At 40.8% G+C, this 18,419-nt stretch overlaps 1 protein-coding gene and 1 long non-coding RNA gene across 4 annotated transcripts in view; one reads left to right on the top strand and one right to left on the bottom strand.

The window, feature by feature from the left end:
- Positions 1-18,419, top strand: part of LOC127475041 (uncharacterized) — a 124,650-nt gene that overhangs the window by 60,766 nt on the left and 45,465 nt on the right. The window lies entirely within an intron of this gene.
- The window catches only part of ALDH1A2 (aldehyde dehydrogenase 1 family member A2), a 61,409-nt gene continuing 55,485 nt past the window's right edge, over positions 12,496-18,419 (bottom strand). For all 3 annotated transcript variants that reach the window (XM_051796341.1, XM_051796342.1, XM_051796340.1), the window contains 3 exons: positions 18,160-18,317; positions 17,315-17,389; positions 12,496-14,560 (listed from right to left, as the gene is read on the bottom strand). In XM_051796341.1, the coding sequence (XP_051652301.1) occupies positions 14,488-14,560; positions 17,315-17,389; positions 18,160-18,317 (306 nt within the window). In that variant the 3' untranslated portion in view covers positions 12,496-14,487. The remainder of the gene's footprint in view (positions 14,561-17,314; positions 17,390-18,159; positions 18,318-18,419) is intronic.

Below are 18,419 nucleotides of genomic sequence, written 5' to 3'. Positions count from 1 at the left end.
ACTGCCATGGTGAGGGTGCAAGGATGGGTAATGGTTTGGGGCATGGCTGATGAGGAAGGTGTGACTGGTGCACCCCCGTGGCCCTGGTGCCAAAGGGCGGTGCCAGGCAGTGCCCCACTATTGTGGCCAGGGACATCTCCCAGCCAGCTTGGCTTCTCAGTGCTGCTCTTCGTGCACTGTCTGCATCCAGACCTGTCCCATATGAACCCTCTTGTCACCTGTCCTGTGTCTTTCCTGTGCTGGAGTGTCATCCCCACCTGGGCCATTGCCGTGGTGCATGGGCTCTTACACAGTGCTGTGGGAGTAGGAGGTGTGGGTGGGTGAGGAACACAGCCATTGGTCAGCCCACCCTTTGCAGTCTGGCCCAACTGAAATGCCCCTTTGCAGCTCCCTGAGGCCTGTTAGTTGGCCTGGAGCACGGACAGCACTGGGACATGGCTCTGCTGTGACTGAGGAGGGTCTCTGCCAGGCTGGGTGCGGGTGACTGAGCTTTGGCTGTCTGGGACCCTGACACCTGGGAGAGGTGTGTGGGTTGGCTGCGACCACAGAGAGGGGACTTAAATTGGAATCTACCTTTAGGTCATTTTGTCTTCCAAAATAAGTGTGTGGGCAGGCTACAACCAGAGTGGTTTTATAGAGAACAATAGCATGTGTTTGATACCACATTAAAGAGTATTAGAAGAGGGGTGTGTGTATAGAGGAACTGGAGAGCAGGACAGGAGGGTCCTGTGTTTGCTTCCGCTGGGGAATTCTTGATTTTGAAGTGCCATGGCTGCAGCAACTTTGTTTGCTGGGGCCCAAGGGGCTCCTGGTCCCTGCAGCAGCATCCTGGGGCGAGCTGAGCAGGTGCCTGACACCTGAGCACTCCCAACGGCTCCGGGGGGCTGACAGTGACAGCAGTGCTGATCTGTTCCAGCTCAGGCAAAAAACCCTGTAGAACATGTATTCTCTGGCTGCACACATTATCTGAAAGCAAGATAAATCACCTTATACCTGGGTCTGCTTTAGCTTTTAGAAGAATGTACAGAGTGGTTAAATACCTTAATAGCAACTATGTGCAACCTGACAACTGATATTTTTATGATGATACAAAGCTGTCAGACCTATTAAAAAATCCAATAATCTAATCCCCTTAGTAAGTTATATTAAAATCATGTAAGTACATAATGCAAACATTGTAGTTGTTTTCCCTGTTTATAGCAATCTTACAGCTGTTGCTTTGCTGGGATTAATTTGTCTCCAAGGGGTTTCAACACTATCCTCCCCAGTGCATTATGAGAGCCTGTAATGTCATGTAATCGGGGCTATATTATTTTTGTCGAAATCTCTGGGAGTGATGTAAGAGGAAAAAGGAAACTAGCTAACTCCCAACCATTTGACCAAAGGTTAAATTAGTCTTGGCCTTCTCCCAGCCGGACCTGAAGCTTTTCAGTCAAACATTTGTTCTGCCCTGCTCAGAAAAATGTGATGTCTTTTCATTTATTTTCTCTCTCCCATGTTTGTTTTGTTTTGTTTTGTTTTTCTTTACCAATGTCACATGTTATCTTTAGTGTTATGTCCTTATTTGTTGTGGAACACATCACTGGGACAACAGATGTTACCTACTGGAAGGTCAAACCTTTGGCTCATAATTCCTTTAGATGCTATGGAATGCTATGGGCATGAAGACTAAATTTTAAGTAGGTCATATTATGCTGTGCAAGAAAGTTTGTTTTTATTTATTGTGTAGAGTAGACACACAATTTTGGTCCAATCCAGTGCAAGTTGCCCCAAGCGTGGCCTTTTATAACACTCCAGAAGCTGTTTATCTGCTTGAAAGATGCTAGAAAATGTCTCAGCAGGAATGTTTGGTAGGTGGTATGAAAGTCTCCCTGCAGACTATTCCAGCCCATGTGCAGTCTGAGAACCTTCCAGCAGTACAGAATAACTGGCATCTGTTTTGTGTGTGTTCTCAGGTCTATTTCCATGGACAATGTTGTATTCCATTTTTTTCTTACATTTATATGGACACATTTAAGGCAAAAGATGATAAGGTTTTTGAGATTCTTTAGATTGTTAGGTAAGGACATTGATTGAATTGCTGATATTGAAGTTCTGTGTCACAGGCAATTAATGCCTGAAAAGATAGAAAGAACGTTGGTCTGGCCTTTAAGAAGTTTGGTTGCTTCTTACTTGTCTTTGGTGTGGAGAATGGGCTGGGCTGCCACAAGAGGAGATTACTAACCAGAGGCAGCTGAACTGAGACAGTCATGACAAGAAAAAATTACCGGGTGCACCGAACTATGAGACACATTCTGAATGGGAATGAAGCAGGGGAATGAACAGGAAAACAGGTGTACTTGGACATTAAATCTTGACAAGAGTTCAGAGATGTTCAGACTGTTTCTTGATTCATCTGACTTGTGTGTCTTCTTTCATATGCTTTTCTGTTCATATCTAGGCATGTATTTGAAAAACTGCTAAAAGTTGAAATCCCAGTAGGGGCCAGTTCAGAGATACATATTTTGACTACTTAAAGAAGAGAATCATAACTAAAAAATGTTATTTATGTTCATCAGAATAACAAATGTAGATATTAGGTGACGTAACAATGATGGTCATATAAAGAAACCTGCTTAATAGCTAAAGAATTATTACAGTACTAATGCCATCAAATCCTTTGTTACAGTAATTAATATATTTTATTGTTCTCTATTTCCACAATGCTTTAAACAACAAATACTATGAAGTTACTATCTATTTAGATGGTGCTGTTTTTCTTTAGTTAAAATATTCTCTGAATGCTGGATTTGCATGGAAATCACCAGCAACTCCTAGAGACACAGTAAGAATATAACTGAGGCTTGTGCATTTGTAATTTATACCTGACTTGGATGTTTCCATCTAATTTAAGCTTCCAAATATAGTCACAGGAGTTCATTACTAGTCATGTAGCCTTTCAGGTTATTTAGGAGAATCTTTCAATCCTTGCAAGTGAAGCTGCAATCAATTAGTGCTCTGTATTGCTGTTTACTAGTTCATGTACTCTGTATATGAGCAAAGATAGTTCAGAGGTTAATTTTCTTTTCCCTTAGCTCTGCTGGGTGGACTGTGCCCACCCCATGGGAAGTAAGGGTTCAAAAGTGACCTTGCAAGTTATTCTCCTCTGGAAGAAACAAGTTGAGAGTCCGGCTGGGGGATGCTCTCCACCCTTGGGAAGAGCACAGCTTGCATTGCATCACTTGTTTGCACTGGCTCAAGAATATTATTGTAGTTGTGAAAGCAGCAGAATTGTCTGTAGTGACTGGTACCTTCTAGGAGGTTATTGCACTGTAAAAAGAAAATACCAGGAGTTTAGAACAAGGAGCTAATGTGACTCTATGCTGTTTGTTCACTATTAGACAGCAAAAAAGAGTATTGAGACTAGTAATAAAAAAGCGGAGAAAAATAACATACAGGCCTGCATAAATAACACTATGTAAGTGCTTGGGTGCATAAGGAACCAAAATAATTAAGTGGCAAGGTTAGGAAAAAGCATATCACCATTAATTATCTGATCAGTTTACAAAATCATTAGCATTTCAGATGGTGATTAGCAAGAACTCGAAATGAACTTCTATGAGTTTTTGCTTAGATGTTTTTTCTCTATATGTATTTTTCTAAAATTATAGATTTCTTTTACTTAAAAGCATGCGCTTTTTAAAGATTTTTTCGTTTTTACATTCTCAAGACATTGTTGTGCCTGTGTTACAGTGCAGTTCTTTCTTGGCACCTTGGTTTTTTCAGTCCTCAGGATTTAACAACATAGTTAGTAAGAGGCTCTGATCAGGATTCCCTGAAGGTGACCCAACACATTTCATACATACTTATGTAACTTTGCCATCAGTCATCAATAGCTTTGAGCTTAAAACAGGCAGCGTTGAATAAAATTTGAATTAATCGGGGTAAGATTAAAATAAGATTCCTCAAGTAGGAACCAATGTGCTCTAAGCTGATATGTGGAGGTGCTGACACCTGCTCTGTGGGTCTGATCTCCCACTGCTGCCTTAAGGGAACCAGTCAACAGGGTCAACTGAGTCTAGAGCCCGGAGCTCTGCCCTGAGTGCCACTGCTTGTGCTGGCTGGACCTCAGTTACAAATCTCATGTAGGGATCCGTCTCTAGACTCAGCTTTTCAAAGGTTTTTAGTCAGGCAGCAATGATTTGGTGTTAAGCACAGCCAGCCACTAACTGATGCCTAGTTGTTTCCTTGAGGAAATGTCTCACGGATTCCTAAATGGCTGTATATGCCAGGTATTTAGAGGTGCTGGGCACTGCCAGTTCCCAGTGAACTCAGCAGGGATGAACAGTGCTTAGGTCCTCTACAAGCTCAGCTCCTGTTGTGGGGAGCAATGGTAGGAATGGGGAGAGAAAGGGAATGCAAGGGATTGCACTGTAGTCATCAAAAAAACCCCTACAACCTGAACATGTGTGTGTGTGTGTAAAAATAAACAAATAAATAACTCCCAGGTGTATCCAAGGTGGACCTTGCCACTTGGCTGTGGAGAAGCAGAAAACAACACACCAAAACTGCAATGCACTGATACAAGTGCTGAGAAGCTCATTTGTCTATGGTCAAGCCCTGGCGAAAGCTGATGGTATTTTTTATTAGCTGAGAGATCCTGCACTGAGTCTAGACACATACAAGTAGCTGATGTGGCTGTGTGTAACAAGGAAAGTCAGAACCCCTCATCTGAGGCCTTGAAAGGTCATTCATTCCAAAGAATTTCAAGGGCTTTCCCCAGCTCAGTTTGTCAGAAGTGTAAAGTATTTAAATTCTACTACTGCAGATCTTTAGACAAATAGAATTCCTCTGCAAGGCTCTCATCCTGCCTTTGTATGTGTTTGCATGTATTAATTGTTCCTTTACAATAGTATAAGTAATAAGTAACAAGTTTTAGGAAGCACTATTCTAGGAACCAGGAGAACTGAGCTTAGTCCTAACCTTTGCAGTAGATTTTCCTCTGTAATCTTGGGATGGGTTGCTCCATTTGTTATTCTCAATAATCTCCTTGTCTGCAAAATAGTAGTAATAATTATTTTCTTTATTCCTAGACTTTCATTTTGCTTTTAAAACCTTCAAGGTCTAGACCAAGCTTATGATGTTTGTAGAGGACAGTGAGGCCATGATCAATTGCATACAAATAATCAGGTTATTTAATTAACACTTTTTCCTTTTTTTGTGCCATGAAGGAAGACTGACAAAGATGTTGCAAAAGAAAGCAAATATTGTTGTCCCTGCTGGCCATTGCAGCTGAAATAACTTGATTTTATTAGAACAGTTTCAAAATGGATGCTTACATTGTAACTGGAACTCTCACAGTTCTTGTAACTTCGGTTTGTAGACCATACAGAGCCTGTTTGTGCTGTAAATATATTCCATAGGAAGTGCTCATATCTCCAGTCTTATGAAGAGAGGACAAGATTCTTCCCAGGTCTGAACTTCTTCAAAATCCCTGACATTAATAAGCAGCTGAAGCAAATGGGTTTGGATTTTATACAGATTCTGGAAATTCTGAATATTGTGTGAGGTTTATGTAACTAGACAGCAGAACCTTTCAATTTAAATTTCTAAAATAATGCAACTTAAAGGACAGTTGTAGAAGAGGAGCTGTTCAGGAGACGTGATCGGGTGCCTGACTGGGAGCGAGGTGTGAGGCTGTATGAGGTGTACTAAGGACTGTGGGGAAAAGAGGAAGTGAAAACCCATTTAAGCCTCCCACTCCCCATTCCCTTCTGTAAATTTTGTCCCGGTTTATCAATTTTTCTCTCTGCTCAGCAGCATCTGCAGTTGCTCAGATACTAATTTGCCTGTGGTTGCAATGGGAGATGGTTTGTGGCTCAAACTAAAGTAATCAAACATGTCCTCCAGAGCCTTAATAACATTCAAAGCAGGGAAACACTTGACTATGAATAAAAAGCTAGTAAGTTTATTTTTTATTTTAAAGGTTAATAAACATGTTTGAACAATGAGTTCTGAAGAGACAATATCTTTGCTGCTGCTCAATTGCCCAATAAAAGTAGATTACAAAATTATTTGCTGTAAAGGTTGATAATGATAATTGGGAAAAAGGTGTGTTGAACTGGTTAAGATGGTTAAGACAGGCAGGTGCAGATGAGACTGATGACTTACTGAACACTGGCTGCTGTACTGAGTCCAGTAAATTCAGTTATGCTTGCTACCTTGGTTCTGCTGTCTGAATCACCCAGGAACACAGTCTAATGAGGAGCTACTGCCTGGCCTGCTCAGTGTTTGATTGCAAAGCTGGAAAATACCAGCAGAGACTACATGAACAGTAGAGTTAAACATTTGGTGCTTTGCCTCAGCCCAAACCTTTAGAGAGGCACCACTTCCTCCAAGAGGAATAGGAGTTAAGAAGGTAAAAAGTCCATTAGGAAGATTAATAAGAAAGAAATGTTTCTTCTGGAACTTTGTATAGAACAAAGACAAACTGGGAGATCAGTTTGATTTCCTTTGTCAGGCAGAATCTGCTGGTGACTCAACCAAAAGCTCTGTGCAATGTGGTTCTTGCTGCTGAACACAACTTCCACAACTAATGCATGAAATTTACTTTTGCTTTTCTTGAGCTTTGTATGCAAAACAGCTGAGAACAGCATTTCCAGTGGTTTGGTTTGGTGACTGTATTATTACCCCAAAGAGACAAATAGTAAGACTGAGGAAAGCAAGCTTTTTTCCCCACTTAATTTTTCAAAATTCTAGAAGCATCATGAAATCTCTTGGCCAGCCCATAATCCTAAAGCTTTCAAAAACTTTCAGCAAAGTGCCCCCACCCAGACAGATTTTGCAGTCTGTAGTATGAATTTTTCCTGAAAAAGAATGGGGCCCCATTCTTTTCATGTTTGAAACTGCACGCTAGAAGGTTAGCTGGTAATTAGTCTTCCCAGAGAGGACATTGTAAAAACAAATCATTGAGTCATTTGTTGCTGTTCTACCTAAGAACACAGTTAGTTAAAAGAGCCTGTTTGCCAAAACCCTGAGAAAGAGCTCGGGATGTTCTATGTGTTTTTAAAATAGAAATCAACCAGCAACCCTGTCTTGTAGCAGAGCTTTGCAGCAGCCCTGCTATAATACACATGCAGTTCACTACAGGGAAGAAAATAGACTTGGTATTTTTGTTAGAAAGAGCTGCAAGGTGATTTTGGACACTGAGAAACAGTATCTGCAGTGATTTTGTCGTTTTGTGCTTTTACTGTCTATAGAATGGAATCTGAAATTAACTTAAGACTTTCAGAGACTTGACTATGAATGTGCTACAGATGCAGGAGATGAGAGCATCTTTCTGAGTCTTTCTGAAAGACTTTGGGCAGCTGGAGTCTACTGTCATTTTCCCACCAGAGTGATCTGAAATGGTTCACAAATGGAAATCTAATGGGAATTGTGGATCAGATGTTTGGCATTCCCTAAGGAAATTCCTGTGGAAGTCTGTTGTACCAGGGCATTTTCCCCCACGTGTTTGCCCTTGGGAGACAAATGCTGCAAGGGGAAAACTGCTGGAGAGGCTGGGCTGCAGCAAGACAGAATAGTAATTGCTCTGAGTTTTGCTGCAGTTTCAGTGGTGGGAGTGGGTGGTTCTGTATATATTGATGTGATCAGAGACCTGGCCAATTTAGCAGTGCCCAGGAGCTCTGTAGCAATGGCTTCCTGTGGCTTAAGATGTGCAGTGTGCACTGTGGAGAAACACAAGACAGCTTCTCAGAAAAGAGTCATGTTCCTGTTTAGTTTCATGCCAGGATAGAAGGGGCATAGTGCTCTCAGCAGCCTCCTCCTTGCATGGGACATGGCAGCCCCTGTGCCAGGGCAGTCCTGGTGCAAGGCAGCATCGTGGTGCAGGAGCTTTCCCTGTACTGCTCAGGAGATCCAGGCTACTCAGGAACCACAGACTGGTAGCTCTGTGAATGCCCATTTCTTTGGCAACGTGTTTTTTTCCTCAATTTGACAACCAGGTTGTATTTAAAATAGAGTATGTACATGATGCTGGAAGAATAAGGCTGAAGAGCGTTTGGTGACTTTTCTGGACTTCTTGAAATACTTGATTTGAGCAGAGTCTGACTGCTTAGTCCCCATAGCTGTACAGTCTGGAGATAGGACATCTCACCAGCCATCTCTGAGAGCCACACTCACGGTGAATGAACAAGCTGGGAGTTCTGACTAGTAGTAGGACCATTAGATTCAAGGGGAATGCTTCAGCCATCATCCTTAATCTGCAGTTCTTGGTGGGAGCGAAGAGTGACTTTCCATTCAGCATCCTTCCCAGAAACTTAAGTGTTTGTGATGTTCAAAATCAAAAACTAAAAGGAGGCCTCTCTTGCCAGGCACTGACTGTGCTTTGAGATTGGATGTCAAGTGAGAGAGGTTTTGGACCAATAGAAAGCAGGAAACAGTAGAAACTTCTCAAGAGATCCTGCTCTATGTCCCATTCTGAGGTACTGAGAAAAGCAGTGGGCCATGAGCTGGGGCCCTTTTGCCAGGGGAAGCAGTACAAACACGATTTCTTTTTGTTTGGCAGCAGGAGCAAGCAGCACACAAACATCTTGCTAATCATACTGCTGTAGGAAATGGGAACTCAGCCAGGTGTATGTGGAGCAAGGAAAAACCCCAAAATGAAGTGAGCTAATATTATCACCAACCTCATCGTGAGGAACCATAAGGGAGAAGGAGAGGGGCTAAGCAAGGTCATGAAAAATGATCAAATTCTGTGTGAGTGCATACACACAAGTGTATGAGTACTTTGACAAAAGCTAGTGGTGGATTGTTGAGAGGCCAATGCAGCTAAGTTCCTGCTTTGTTACATAGATAAATTGCCAAAGGAAACATTATCCAAACAGTTCTACTTCAAAGGCAAAATGACAAGCTTTGGGGAACTTGCGGTACTTTCAATCTGGCCAATAACCAAGTGTAAAGTGTAAAATATACATGTTTAGGAAGTAGGACACATGCCGTTCAAGACAGGCCTTTCCCATGCTCTCAGACCAGTGCAGCTCCATTTGATGTGCAAATGCATGATGTGTGATCTGTCCTGGCAGTGTGCTGCCTGCCAGCAGCACAAACATTTCACAAGCACCCTTTTGGGTTACTCCAGCCTGCTGTGTGCACGGCCTCCTTGGCAGCCTCTGCAGCTGGAGCTTTTCTTACAGTCTGTTGCTGTTGTGCTTGCACAATCCACGTTTATTTAGCAGGTCCCATCAAGAGACTTCAGGCAGATAAAGACATCTTGAAAGCATCCTATAGTTGCAGGAATTGATGCTAGATACTAGGATTAAATGACAATACAGAGTGGTTACAGTAATGCACTGGGGAATATATCAGCAGTGCAGACTTTGTTGATCCTTAAGGCAAATTGTCCCAGCAGATGTCCCAGCCTCCCTGGGCATTGGAGATTTCAGGGTATTACAGCTGATAGCAAAGGCCCTCCATAATTTGTGTTTATAAATTTCACCTGAAATCAGGTGGAAAAATATTCCCTGCAGTGCTTCCCAGCACTGCAGGCACAGCCAAAAATGTATGTGCTCTGCACATACAGCCTCTGGTATTTGATGAAACTCACCCTATAAACCCATGAAAAGTAACAGTGCAAATGCTCACCATGGAGAAGCAGTGGATTGTAGGTGCAGTCCCTCTTTTCTGTATGGCTTGAGTGGATTTAAATTTGTGATATCAAAAAAATAATTGCGGTCTTTATGGTGTAACTGAGCTCTAGAGTACCTGTGCTGGGAGTTTGAGGCTGGTTTTTAGTGGGGGTTCAGGATGCAAACTCAGCTGTCAGAACTATTTCAAAATCAACCATTCTTATGCACCAGGGGCATGCAGATGTGCTTTTTCTCCCTCTCTAACAATTAGCTAAGGGGATTGGGGACATTACGCAACAGCTCTGGTGACTTACCCTGGTTGTAGCAAGAGGCAAGTCAGCCCTGTACCTCTACTCACTGTCTTTGGGACACATTCTCATTCCTGCATGTGTTTGCAGCCTCTAGGCCTAAGTCTTAGACAACCAGGTGCTGAGCACTACCCAGTGCAGCAGCTGTGGCCACAGGCAGCTTAACCTGCTCTGCACCACTGAAATGACTGAACTTGCACTGCAGCCAGCTGTAATCATCTGTTACTTGTGTTAACCTTGAATTCCAGCGTGTCAGTTCCAGTCCTCTGAGAAAAATTAGGAAAGTGCTTATTGAAACCAGCATCCCAGCACTCCACATTGTGCTGTGTGGAAGAGGAAAGTGGGACTTCAAGCCTTAGTAGTAGCATATCCTAGCCACACTTTAATCATGTGGAATTATACCACTACTCTCATCCTCTAACTCTTACTAATCTGTCCTTATATGTAGTCCAACTTCATGCTGAAGTCACCCAGTTTGCTTCAGAAGCCCCTGAGCTTTCTGGCAGGGCCATACATACCTGTGCACCCTGATACCTGTGCACTTTCAGCTGACACAGAAGTACAGTGAAGATACAGAAAGAATTAATCAACTATGCATTTAATGAGGGCAAAGAAGAAAGATGTGTTTTATGCAGCTGTAGTCTAATGTGCTGAGAGAAGTCTGTCTGAATGGGTTGGGAATGCTGATGGCATCTAATAGCCACAGAGGCTTTTCCTGCTTCCTGATAGATACAGCACTGTGAATATCAGTCATTGTGGTATGAAGTTGTTATGAGAAAAATAACTTCCTGTGTTGATGGACTTAGCATGCAGTAAATGGAGACGTATGGATGCAAATGTAAGGTGGTGAATGTAGCTCCCCAGAGCTCTAGGTGTGACCATGCAGAGTCATAGCTAAACAGCACAGTATATTGCTTGTCTTTGTCTTCCTCCCTAGCTCAACTGCTGCCCTGAATTCAGTGGTATTATGGTTCTCTTTTTTCCAGGGCAGAACTGAGAAATAAGAGGGCACTGTGTCACACAGTTTCACTGCATATGCATGGCAAGTTTTTTCATCCTTGCCTTCATGGGGAGAAATAGCATTCTCTGTAACAGGGCACCAGTAAATGTGTGAATGCTATCCAAGTAGTATCAATATCCATTGCTTTGTCTGAAGGCTGCAGAACTGAAATTGTTTTTGCCTTACTTCACATCCTTTTATCAGAAGAAATGCATTATTTCTGAACTCTCCCTTTACTACACCTGCACACACTTTTATTGATACATTCCCTTTCACTGGCTGGAGCTCCACAGAATACTTGTTTACTATGGACTAAACCTTGTTCCCTTCATTAGATGAGAGCACTCCTTGTTTTCAGTGGGTCCAATGACAACCTTCCTCCATTCAATTTGCTTTCAGTAAAGCACTCCATTGCTTGTACCTGTGTGACCACTTGGAATGGTGAGACAGGTTGCAAGCAGGTCAGAGAGATGGGGAATATGGAAAGGGCTAATTGTCCACTCACCGTCCCATGACAGAGCTGTCCGTGCCACTAGTTAAATAGAAATGACACTCTGCTTAATATATACCTGATATCCCAGGCTTTCAAGAACAGTACTCCTTCTTGAGAATGCAATTTACCTCCTATTATTAAGTTCTATTCTCTTTTATCCCATCTAATCTAGTCAAGTTACTTTATTGTCCTTGCCTGTAGACTGTTGGTTAAACCAGCAGCATTACTCTGTGACACTGAGGTCTGACCATTGCTTGCCACACAATGAAGTGCCTGGCCATATTAACTGAGTAGTTACTTAACCTAAATGGGCACCATTTCAAAAGAGGAATGCAGTTCCTGGCAATGAAAGTAACCCTGGAATAAAGGGATTGCTTGAGGGAGGGTTGGATAGTACCTGGCCATATGAATTTTATTGGTGGTCAGATAACATTCAGTCTATCCTTTTCCCATTTTAGCATTTTGAAATTAAAGACAGTGGAATATCACTCCATAAAAGATCTGAGTGTTAATTTAATCATCTCTGTGACTCATCTACTAGAGAAAGAAAAGGCATCATGATTTTTTTAGACATTGTCCAAAAATCAAGCTGTGATACAGCAGTTTGTAAGGATGCCCCACTGTTTTTGAAGATTTCAGACCTGCCCCAATAGCTCAGCTTTATGACCACAAGGGTGAGGATGAACTCTGACTAGGACCTAGATCTGCAATTCACAAGTGTTTTTCATACAGCTGCAATAATATTCCAGAAAATGTAATTGGCCTTTTACTTCATTCACTTTTGCAAATGAAAATAAAGCTACTGTGAGAGCAGATCTTTTGCTAAGAAAATATTTTTTTAAATATTTTTATAGCTCTGTCAACAATAAAGGAGTCTCACAGTCTAAAGTCTTTCTCTAAACCTTTTTAATGGAAAAAACTTCATAGAAAATATCCTTTTACTTCTTTAATAACATATAACTATATACATGATTAAAAACTGTAACAAAAAGCTGCAGGGACTGGAAAAATGTTTTGTTGGATCCATGCAGATGGTACATCTAAAAAAGGATTTCACAAATCCATGTACATCAAATGAAGCTGCAGTGACAGGGTTGAAAAAAATGGCAACTCTATATTATTTACCTGAATGTATTGGGAATAAAGCACAGACATACAAAATACACAAAAAGAATACAAAAGAGTACATGGTGTAAATGCTGTTAGCACAGGAAGTTTCTTTTTTAAGTAAATAGGAGAAAAGAAGTAAAATCTCCTTTTTCACATTTTATATTGCAGTTTAAAAGATAACTAATCTCTTACTTGCTGTATTTTGTTTTTCTTCACTCTGACAAACACTACAGTAGAAGTATACGGCATTTGAATTTAACAACTCAGGAATACTTGTATTTATCTCCATGTCTGTGAATGTACTGTCAGTTCTGAATAAGAACACGTATAAGTATTGCTTTAAAAACACATATACAGTTTGACATGAGTTATGAAATATTGAGGGCCACCACATTACAAAGTGCTGGACACTCTTGTCCTAATCCAGCAGTATGTTGAAGGACACCTACAACTCCAAATCTAAGAGGAATTCCTCAGAGAGTAAAGGAAGCTAAGAACGTGCAGAAATTATTTGCTGATCAGGTCTGGAGTTTTCAACAGTTCATGGTATAGGCTCTGCAGCCAGGAAAACCTATACCTGAGGCCATAATTCTGTCCTTACACCCCGGATAATGTAGCTACACAGGGTAGATGATTTACTGTACTTTTAAAATAGATTTCCTTAATTCTAAATTAAAACATAAAATGAAAGCTGTTTAAAAAAAAAGTCTGGGGAATTGATGAGCTCTGCAGCTGGAAAGAAGAAAGATATAGTGTTTAGTGGGTCAGTTACAAGTTGGAAGAGATTCTGTGGGCAGCAGGTAACGATGTGACAGGCTTTAAACACCTCACTTCTAGAAGAACTTGCTCATATTTTTTATTCTGGGCCAAAAAACCCCAAACATAATTGAAAAGTCAGTACCAGCCAGTAACACTACTTGAGGTTCACAAGCACTGTGAGCATGGCAAGCCATCTTTTAGTAAAAAAATAAAGTCAGGCTTAATTCTTGACAGGTGGGCTTTGGCTGGGTTCTTCTTGCTGTAACCTAATGGTTCCCAGTGTAATCACAGGCAGTTTAATAGCAGACAAATAAATGAAGCCTGCCTATGCATACACTTGTTTAAAAAAAGAGAAAAGGTGAAAGCAACAACAGTAACAACAACAACAATAACAAAACTAGACAAGCAGTGAAAGCTGAAATATTCTGTGAAGCCTTGGGATCTGTTCCTGTTCTCGTTAACACCCTCCCACCCTGTCTGGCCTTGCTCTTTTGGCAGGCAGGTAAAAGTGTTCAAGTTCCTGTAAGTGAAGGAGGACTTTTTGCTTCTAGCACAACATAAAGTAATTATGAAAATAAGCTTTGAAATCCAAATCACCATGAGCCATGAAAGCCAGACCTCACTGATAAGTATTTGGCTTTCATTGTCTGTATAGTGGATTGATTCCCTCCCCAGTGTGACTGTGCTAATTGGAAAGTTGCCAGTCTGCCAGGTTTGGGGTCATCACTGTTCAGAGCCCCTAATTTTTTAAGAACATCAGTGTTTGTGTTGTTCATTGTTAGTGTTTTGGGTAAAATCTGGCTTATAGAGCCCTGGTCGAAACAATGTCAGTACGAGGCAGGTCTGTTTGAGAAGGCAGCCTGAAAACAGTGAGACTTATTTTGTTTATTTAAAGAAGAGATAAATGTGTGTGTGCATGCATTTGCATTTAACAGTTTTATAGCTAGAACCGTTATTAAATGATGCCCAATAGCAATTTTATCTCTTGTAACGATTTCTTTTATAAAGATGTAATGATTCTCAGGAGAGTTTTATGAAAACATGCAGAGCTGGTTTGCATTATGTATGCAGTTATGTGCCCAGTATATATGTTGCAACTTAATTTCTTAAATATATATTGTGTAACACTTTTTATTCCTGAGTGCTGGTCTCCATAAGGAATAGAGAAGGTGGCATCATGTGCTCTTCTGCACAACACGGTCCTTCATCATTTTAGGAGTTCTTCTGAGGGATCTTTATTGTCACAGTTTTAACTTCAGAATATTCTCTCAATCCACATTCACCCCTGGAAAACAGATTGCAGCATCAGCTTATACCTGATATCAAGCAAAAACCTGTGAAGTGATTTCTTGATAAAGTTAAGATATAACCTAAAATTCCAGTTCAGTTTAGGTCAAAATAACAGTGGATGGCTCCAACACTTGATAAGGAGATACAGAACATTAAACTCAGAAATACTCATTGTGTGTTGATGGAACTTTTGGGAGTGAATTGATGTCCTCTGTCTTTTCCAGCCCTTGAAAATGTCCAAACACCAAGACCTACACCACTGGCTAGTGAAATTACTGCTTATATTTGCACTCAAGAAAGACAAGGTCCACACTGAGTACAATGAAAAATGAACTACTCACAACCCTGCATAAAGATGAACTTGATTCGTAACCCACTGATCTTTTTTTCCTGACAAAATATCCAGCAGTAGGAATTCACCATTTGCACATGCTGTGGAAGAGGGTTCAGTTTGCTCAGATTCCCTCTAGATTTCTGCAGAAAACCTCTTTTTGTCCTGGCACAGCACCTTACATAAGATCCTCCATACTGCTAAAAGCCAGCTACTTCCTTAGTCCCAGCCACCTGACACATGGCTCTGAGGGGCACATGCTCTGCCTGGGATAAATTATGCTTAAGAAATGTGTGTAGCTCTACACAACTGTTGGACACATTTTTGCAAGCCAACAGATAACCTGGCTAACAGCATGGCCAGTGATTTTATCTATGTCTGAAGTAGAATGGCACTTCTTTCCCTTGAAGACATGTGGACAGAAAGCAGAATTTTGGGGAACTCTAATATAAAATGGCCACGTGTGTGTATCTGGGATGAGTCACCCAATTTTTTTTACGGGAGTTAAATTTTCCATCGTCCAGGTAGTGACATGAAGCTTTAAAGAAGCGTGAATGTAAAAAACCATGTCTTGTAGACCCCTTCAAGAATACAGGAATATTTTAAGTAGCCTTAATGCAAACAGAAATCAGCTGCGTTGTGGACATGAGTTCTGGTTCTCTACTGGGATGCACTTTTGTGGAAGTGTAAAATGAATATAATAGATTTCAGCTTTCTGTATTTATTTTTGGCCCATGTGTGATGAAAACCTGTGAATTTAAATGCAGGACCAAAACAAGTCCCAGATAGTACAGGCAGCACAGTGGCACAGTTATGATCTGGCTGTAACACAGCATTAGCTTAGCAATGACATACTTATGTATGAACACTGTTTCTTTTTTTTTTTTTTTAATTGCCTGACTCAACATTATTTATGCTGTAAAATGTATCCCCTAAAAACAAGGATCTAAGAAACTGTGGCATTTTAATAAAAGGTATGCAGGTATTAATGCAGGGTGGGGGAGGTGAATTAGGAGGTGATATCTGATCAAAGAGGTTCTGAAAGAGTAGAATAGTTACTCATAAGTAGGTTTTCAGGCATCTTTGTGAGATGGAGATTGTTGCCATTCCAAACATTTATTGTTTATGATGCATAATTTCAAAGCTGTAGATGGGAATGGAGTGTGCAGCTACCATAGATTTTTCCATGGGAGCTGGGGCACTGCCTGGTTTCCCCCCTCTCAAGGACTCTACGACACAAACACGTGAATATTTTGCTTGCACACTGAACCTCCCTGGAGTCAGTGGGGTCGCCCTGGGGTGTCAAGTTACTCATGTGCTCTATCGCGCTTAGTAGTTTTAGAATATTTTCACAATGATAAGAGTTAGATGAGCTGACATATTTATGCCAGTGTGAGATCACCTCATAACTCATGAATGTGGAGAATAGTATGAATGTGTTATTCAAAGTACTCCCTAACGAGGGAAAATACTTCGGACTACATAGAGCTTATTTTATAGATCAAGTTGTATACTTCAACATATTTAAAGTTTTAAAGAGTTTGACCTTTCTTTAGTTTTACTGCTGAGTTTGCTATTAGCCATGAGCTATTTTGAAAACTTAGGTGAGACATATCTGGTATACATACATGCCTCCTGCACAGAAATTAATTGAATCCTTTGTATGTAACCAATCTGGGGCTGATGCAATTGCTAAACTTCCTTGTGATTGTAATGAGAATGAAAAACTGGTAAGACTTTAAATTAGGTTCATGGGACAGTTTTTGAGTGTGGAGCTCCATTTCAAAATATTTGGCACTCCGTTCTAAGTGGAATAAGAAAGGCAGAAAGCTTTGTAATGGAAAGTGATTTTTTGAAAGGGATGTAAACACATTTGTCTTCTTCTCTAGGCCTGATTTCATTTAACATTGTTTATAAATCTGCAAGCTGATAACTTTTTTATAAAATTCAGATGACCTATATTAATAAATATAGTAAAAACTGAAGAAAGAAAAGGAAAAAAAGCAAGAGAGGCAAAATATATGGCAAAACAACTCTGAAACAAGTACACCAAACCAGTTAACAAGCACACAGTAGCACCAAAAAGAGGGTCTTTCTGAAAAAGTAATGGTTAATATGGCTAAAAGAACTTTCAGAAAACACACTTTTCGAGTTCAGAAAAATACTCAGAAATTTGAAGCTCCTTTCAGGATAAGAAGAGAGTTCCAGTAAGTTAGTTTGCAATATTAAAAAAAGCCAGAAAAGTGGTCTCACCATGCAAATCAATTGCATTAAGTACTTACAATGATTAAAAGTTATCATTATGCCCTGATTCTCAGGTTGGAGTATTTCTGATCTTAATTTGCATGGAAGGATTCACTAATGTTTATTAAGTTGTAGAGTTGAAAACAATTTAAAAAACAGCAGTGTAATACTTACATCTCTCTCCCATTGCCAGACATTTTGAATCCTCCAAAAGGACTTTGGGCATTTAAGGCATTGTAGCAATTTATCCTGTAACAGGAAGAGGCGTTTAGTCCAGCTGCACTGTCAGAGACCTTTGGATAACTGAGGGAGAGGCTGAAACTTGTGGAGCTAGGGACACTATATTCTTCTTAGTAATAACAAACTTGTTTCATGTTGAAAAGAAATGAGGGATTTATGCTGAAAAACCCCATTCTACTCCTTACTCATAACGAGAATGGGATTTGACCTGTGAGGACTGGAGAGAGAGGACCCCACAGTTGGACACAGCTTCAGTAATGAACTGTTAATCTGCTGACAAACCTCAGTGCCAGTTTTTAACAAAGAGCTGTTACATTTGAATTTGCCCTTTTTCTCCCTAATTTCTTGCAGATCTTTCATTTACCCAGGCTTGACATACTAAATTGCAGGCTAGTGAACTCTAGAGGTGGCATTACATATTCCTAAGGACTAAAGAGGATGTGTTGCCCCAGTTCCTTAATGTAGAAAGTACTCAGTTCTTTGTGCCTTGGGCAGAAACTTCACAGGATTCCTCTTCTGTGCACAGAGGATCATTTGTACCGTTTGTTTTCAGTAATGCCACTCAGCAATGGCAAGGTGCTTTCCATTTCCAATAGCATTCCCCAGCAGGGAGCAGTCCCAACACCCCCCTGCAGCTGTTCCATGTCTTGGCTAGTGATTCACCACTAGGACTGTCTAGATAAATATTTTTAAAGAAAGGGTGCAAGACTGAGGTGACATAATGATAGTGACTCAAACTCTTTGTCTTCAAGAGCAGGAGTGTGATAGCTTGTACTTACCAGACTGTCCCAGCCTGCATTGCTGAAGAGACTGTCAGGGCCTTGTTTATGTCATTTGTAAAGACAGCAGCTACCAGCCCAAAATCAGAATTGTTGGCTCTCTCTATAACTTCATCCATGGTTTTAAATCTCAGTATTTCTTGAACGGGCCCAAAAATCTGCAACAAAGATTAATCATCTGGTGTTAGACTAGCCCACTCAGAGGCATTTCATTCTGCTTTTTTATTTATCTTCTCTCTCCTGTTCCTGCAGCAAGATTT

This window comes from Manacus candei, unplaced genomic scaffold (assembly GCF_025592945.1).
Source record: "Manacus candei isolate 608988 ecotype Guabito, Panama unplaced genomic scaffold, ASM2559294v1 h1tg000046l, whole genome shotgun sequence".
NCBI classification, from domain to species: Eukaryota; Metazoa; Chordata; class Aves; order Passeriformes; family Pipridae; genus Manacus; species Manacus candei.
The sequence above is the reverse complement of the archived record's forward strand: the minus strand, read 5'-3'. Positions and strand labels throughout refer to the sequence as shown.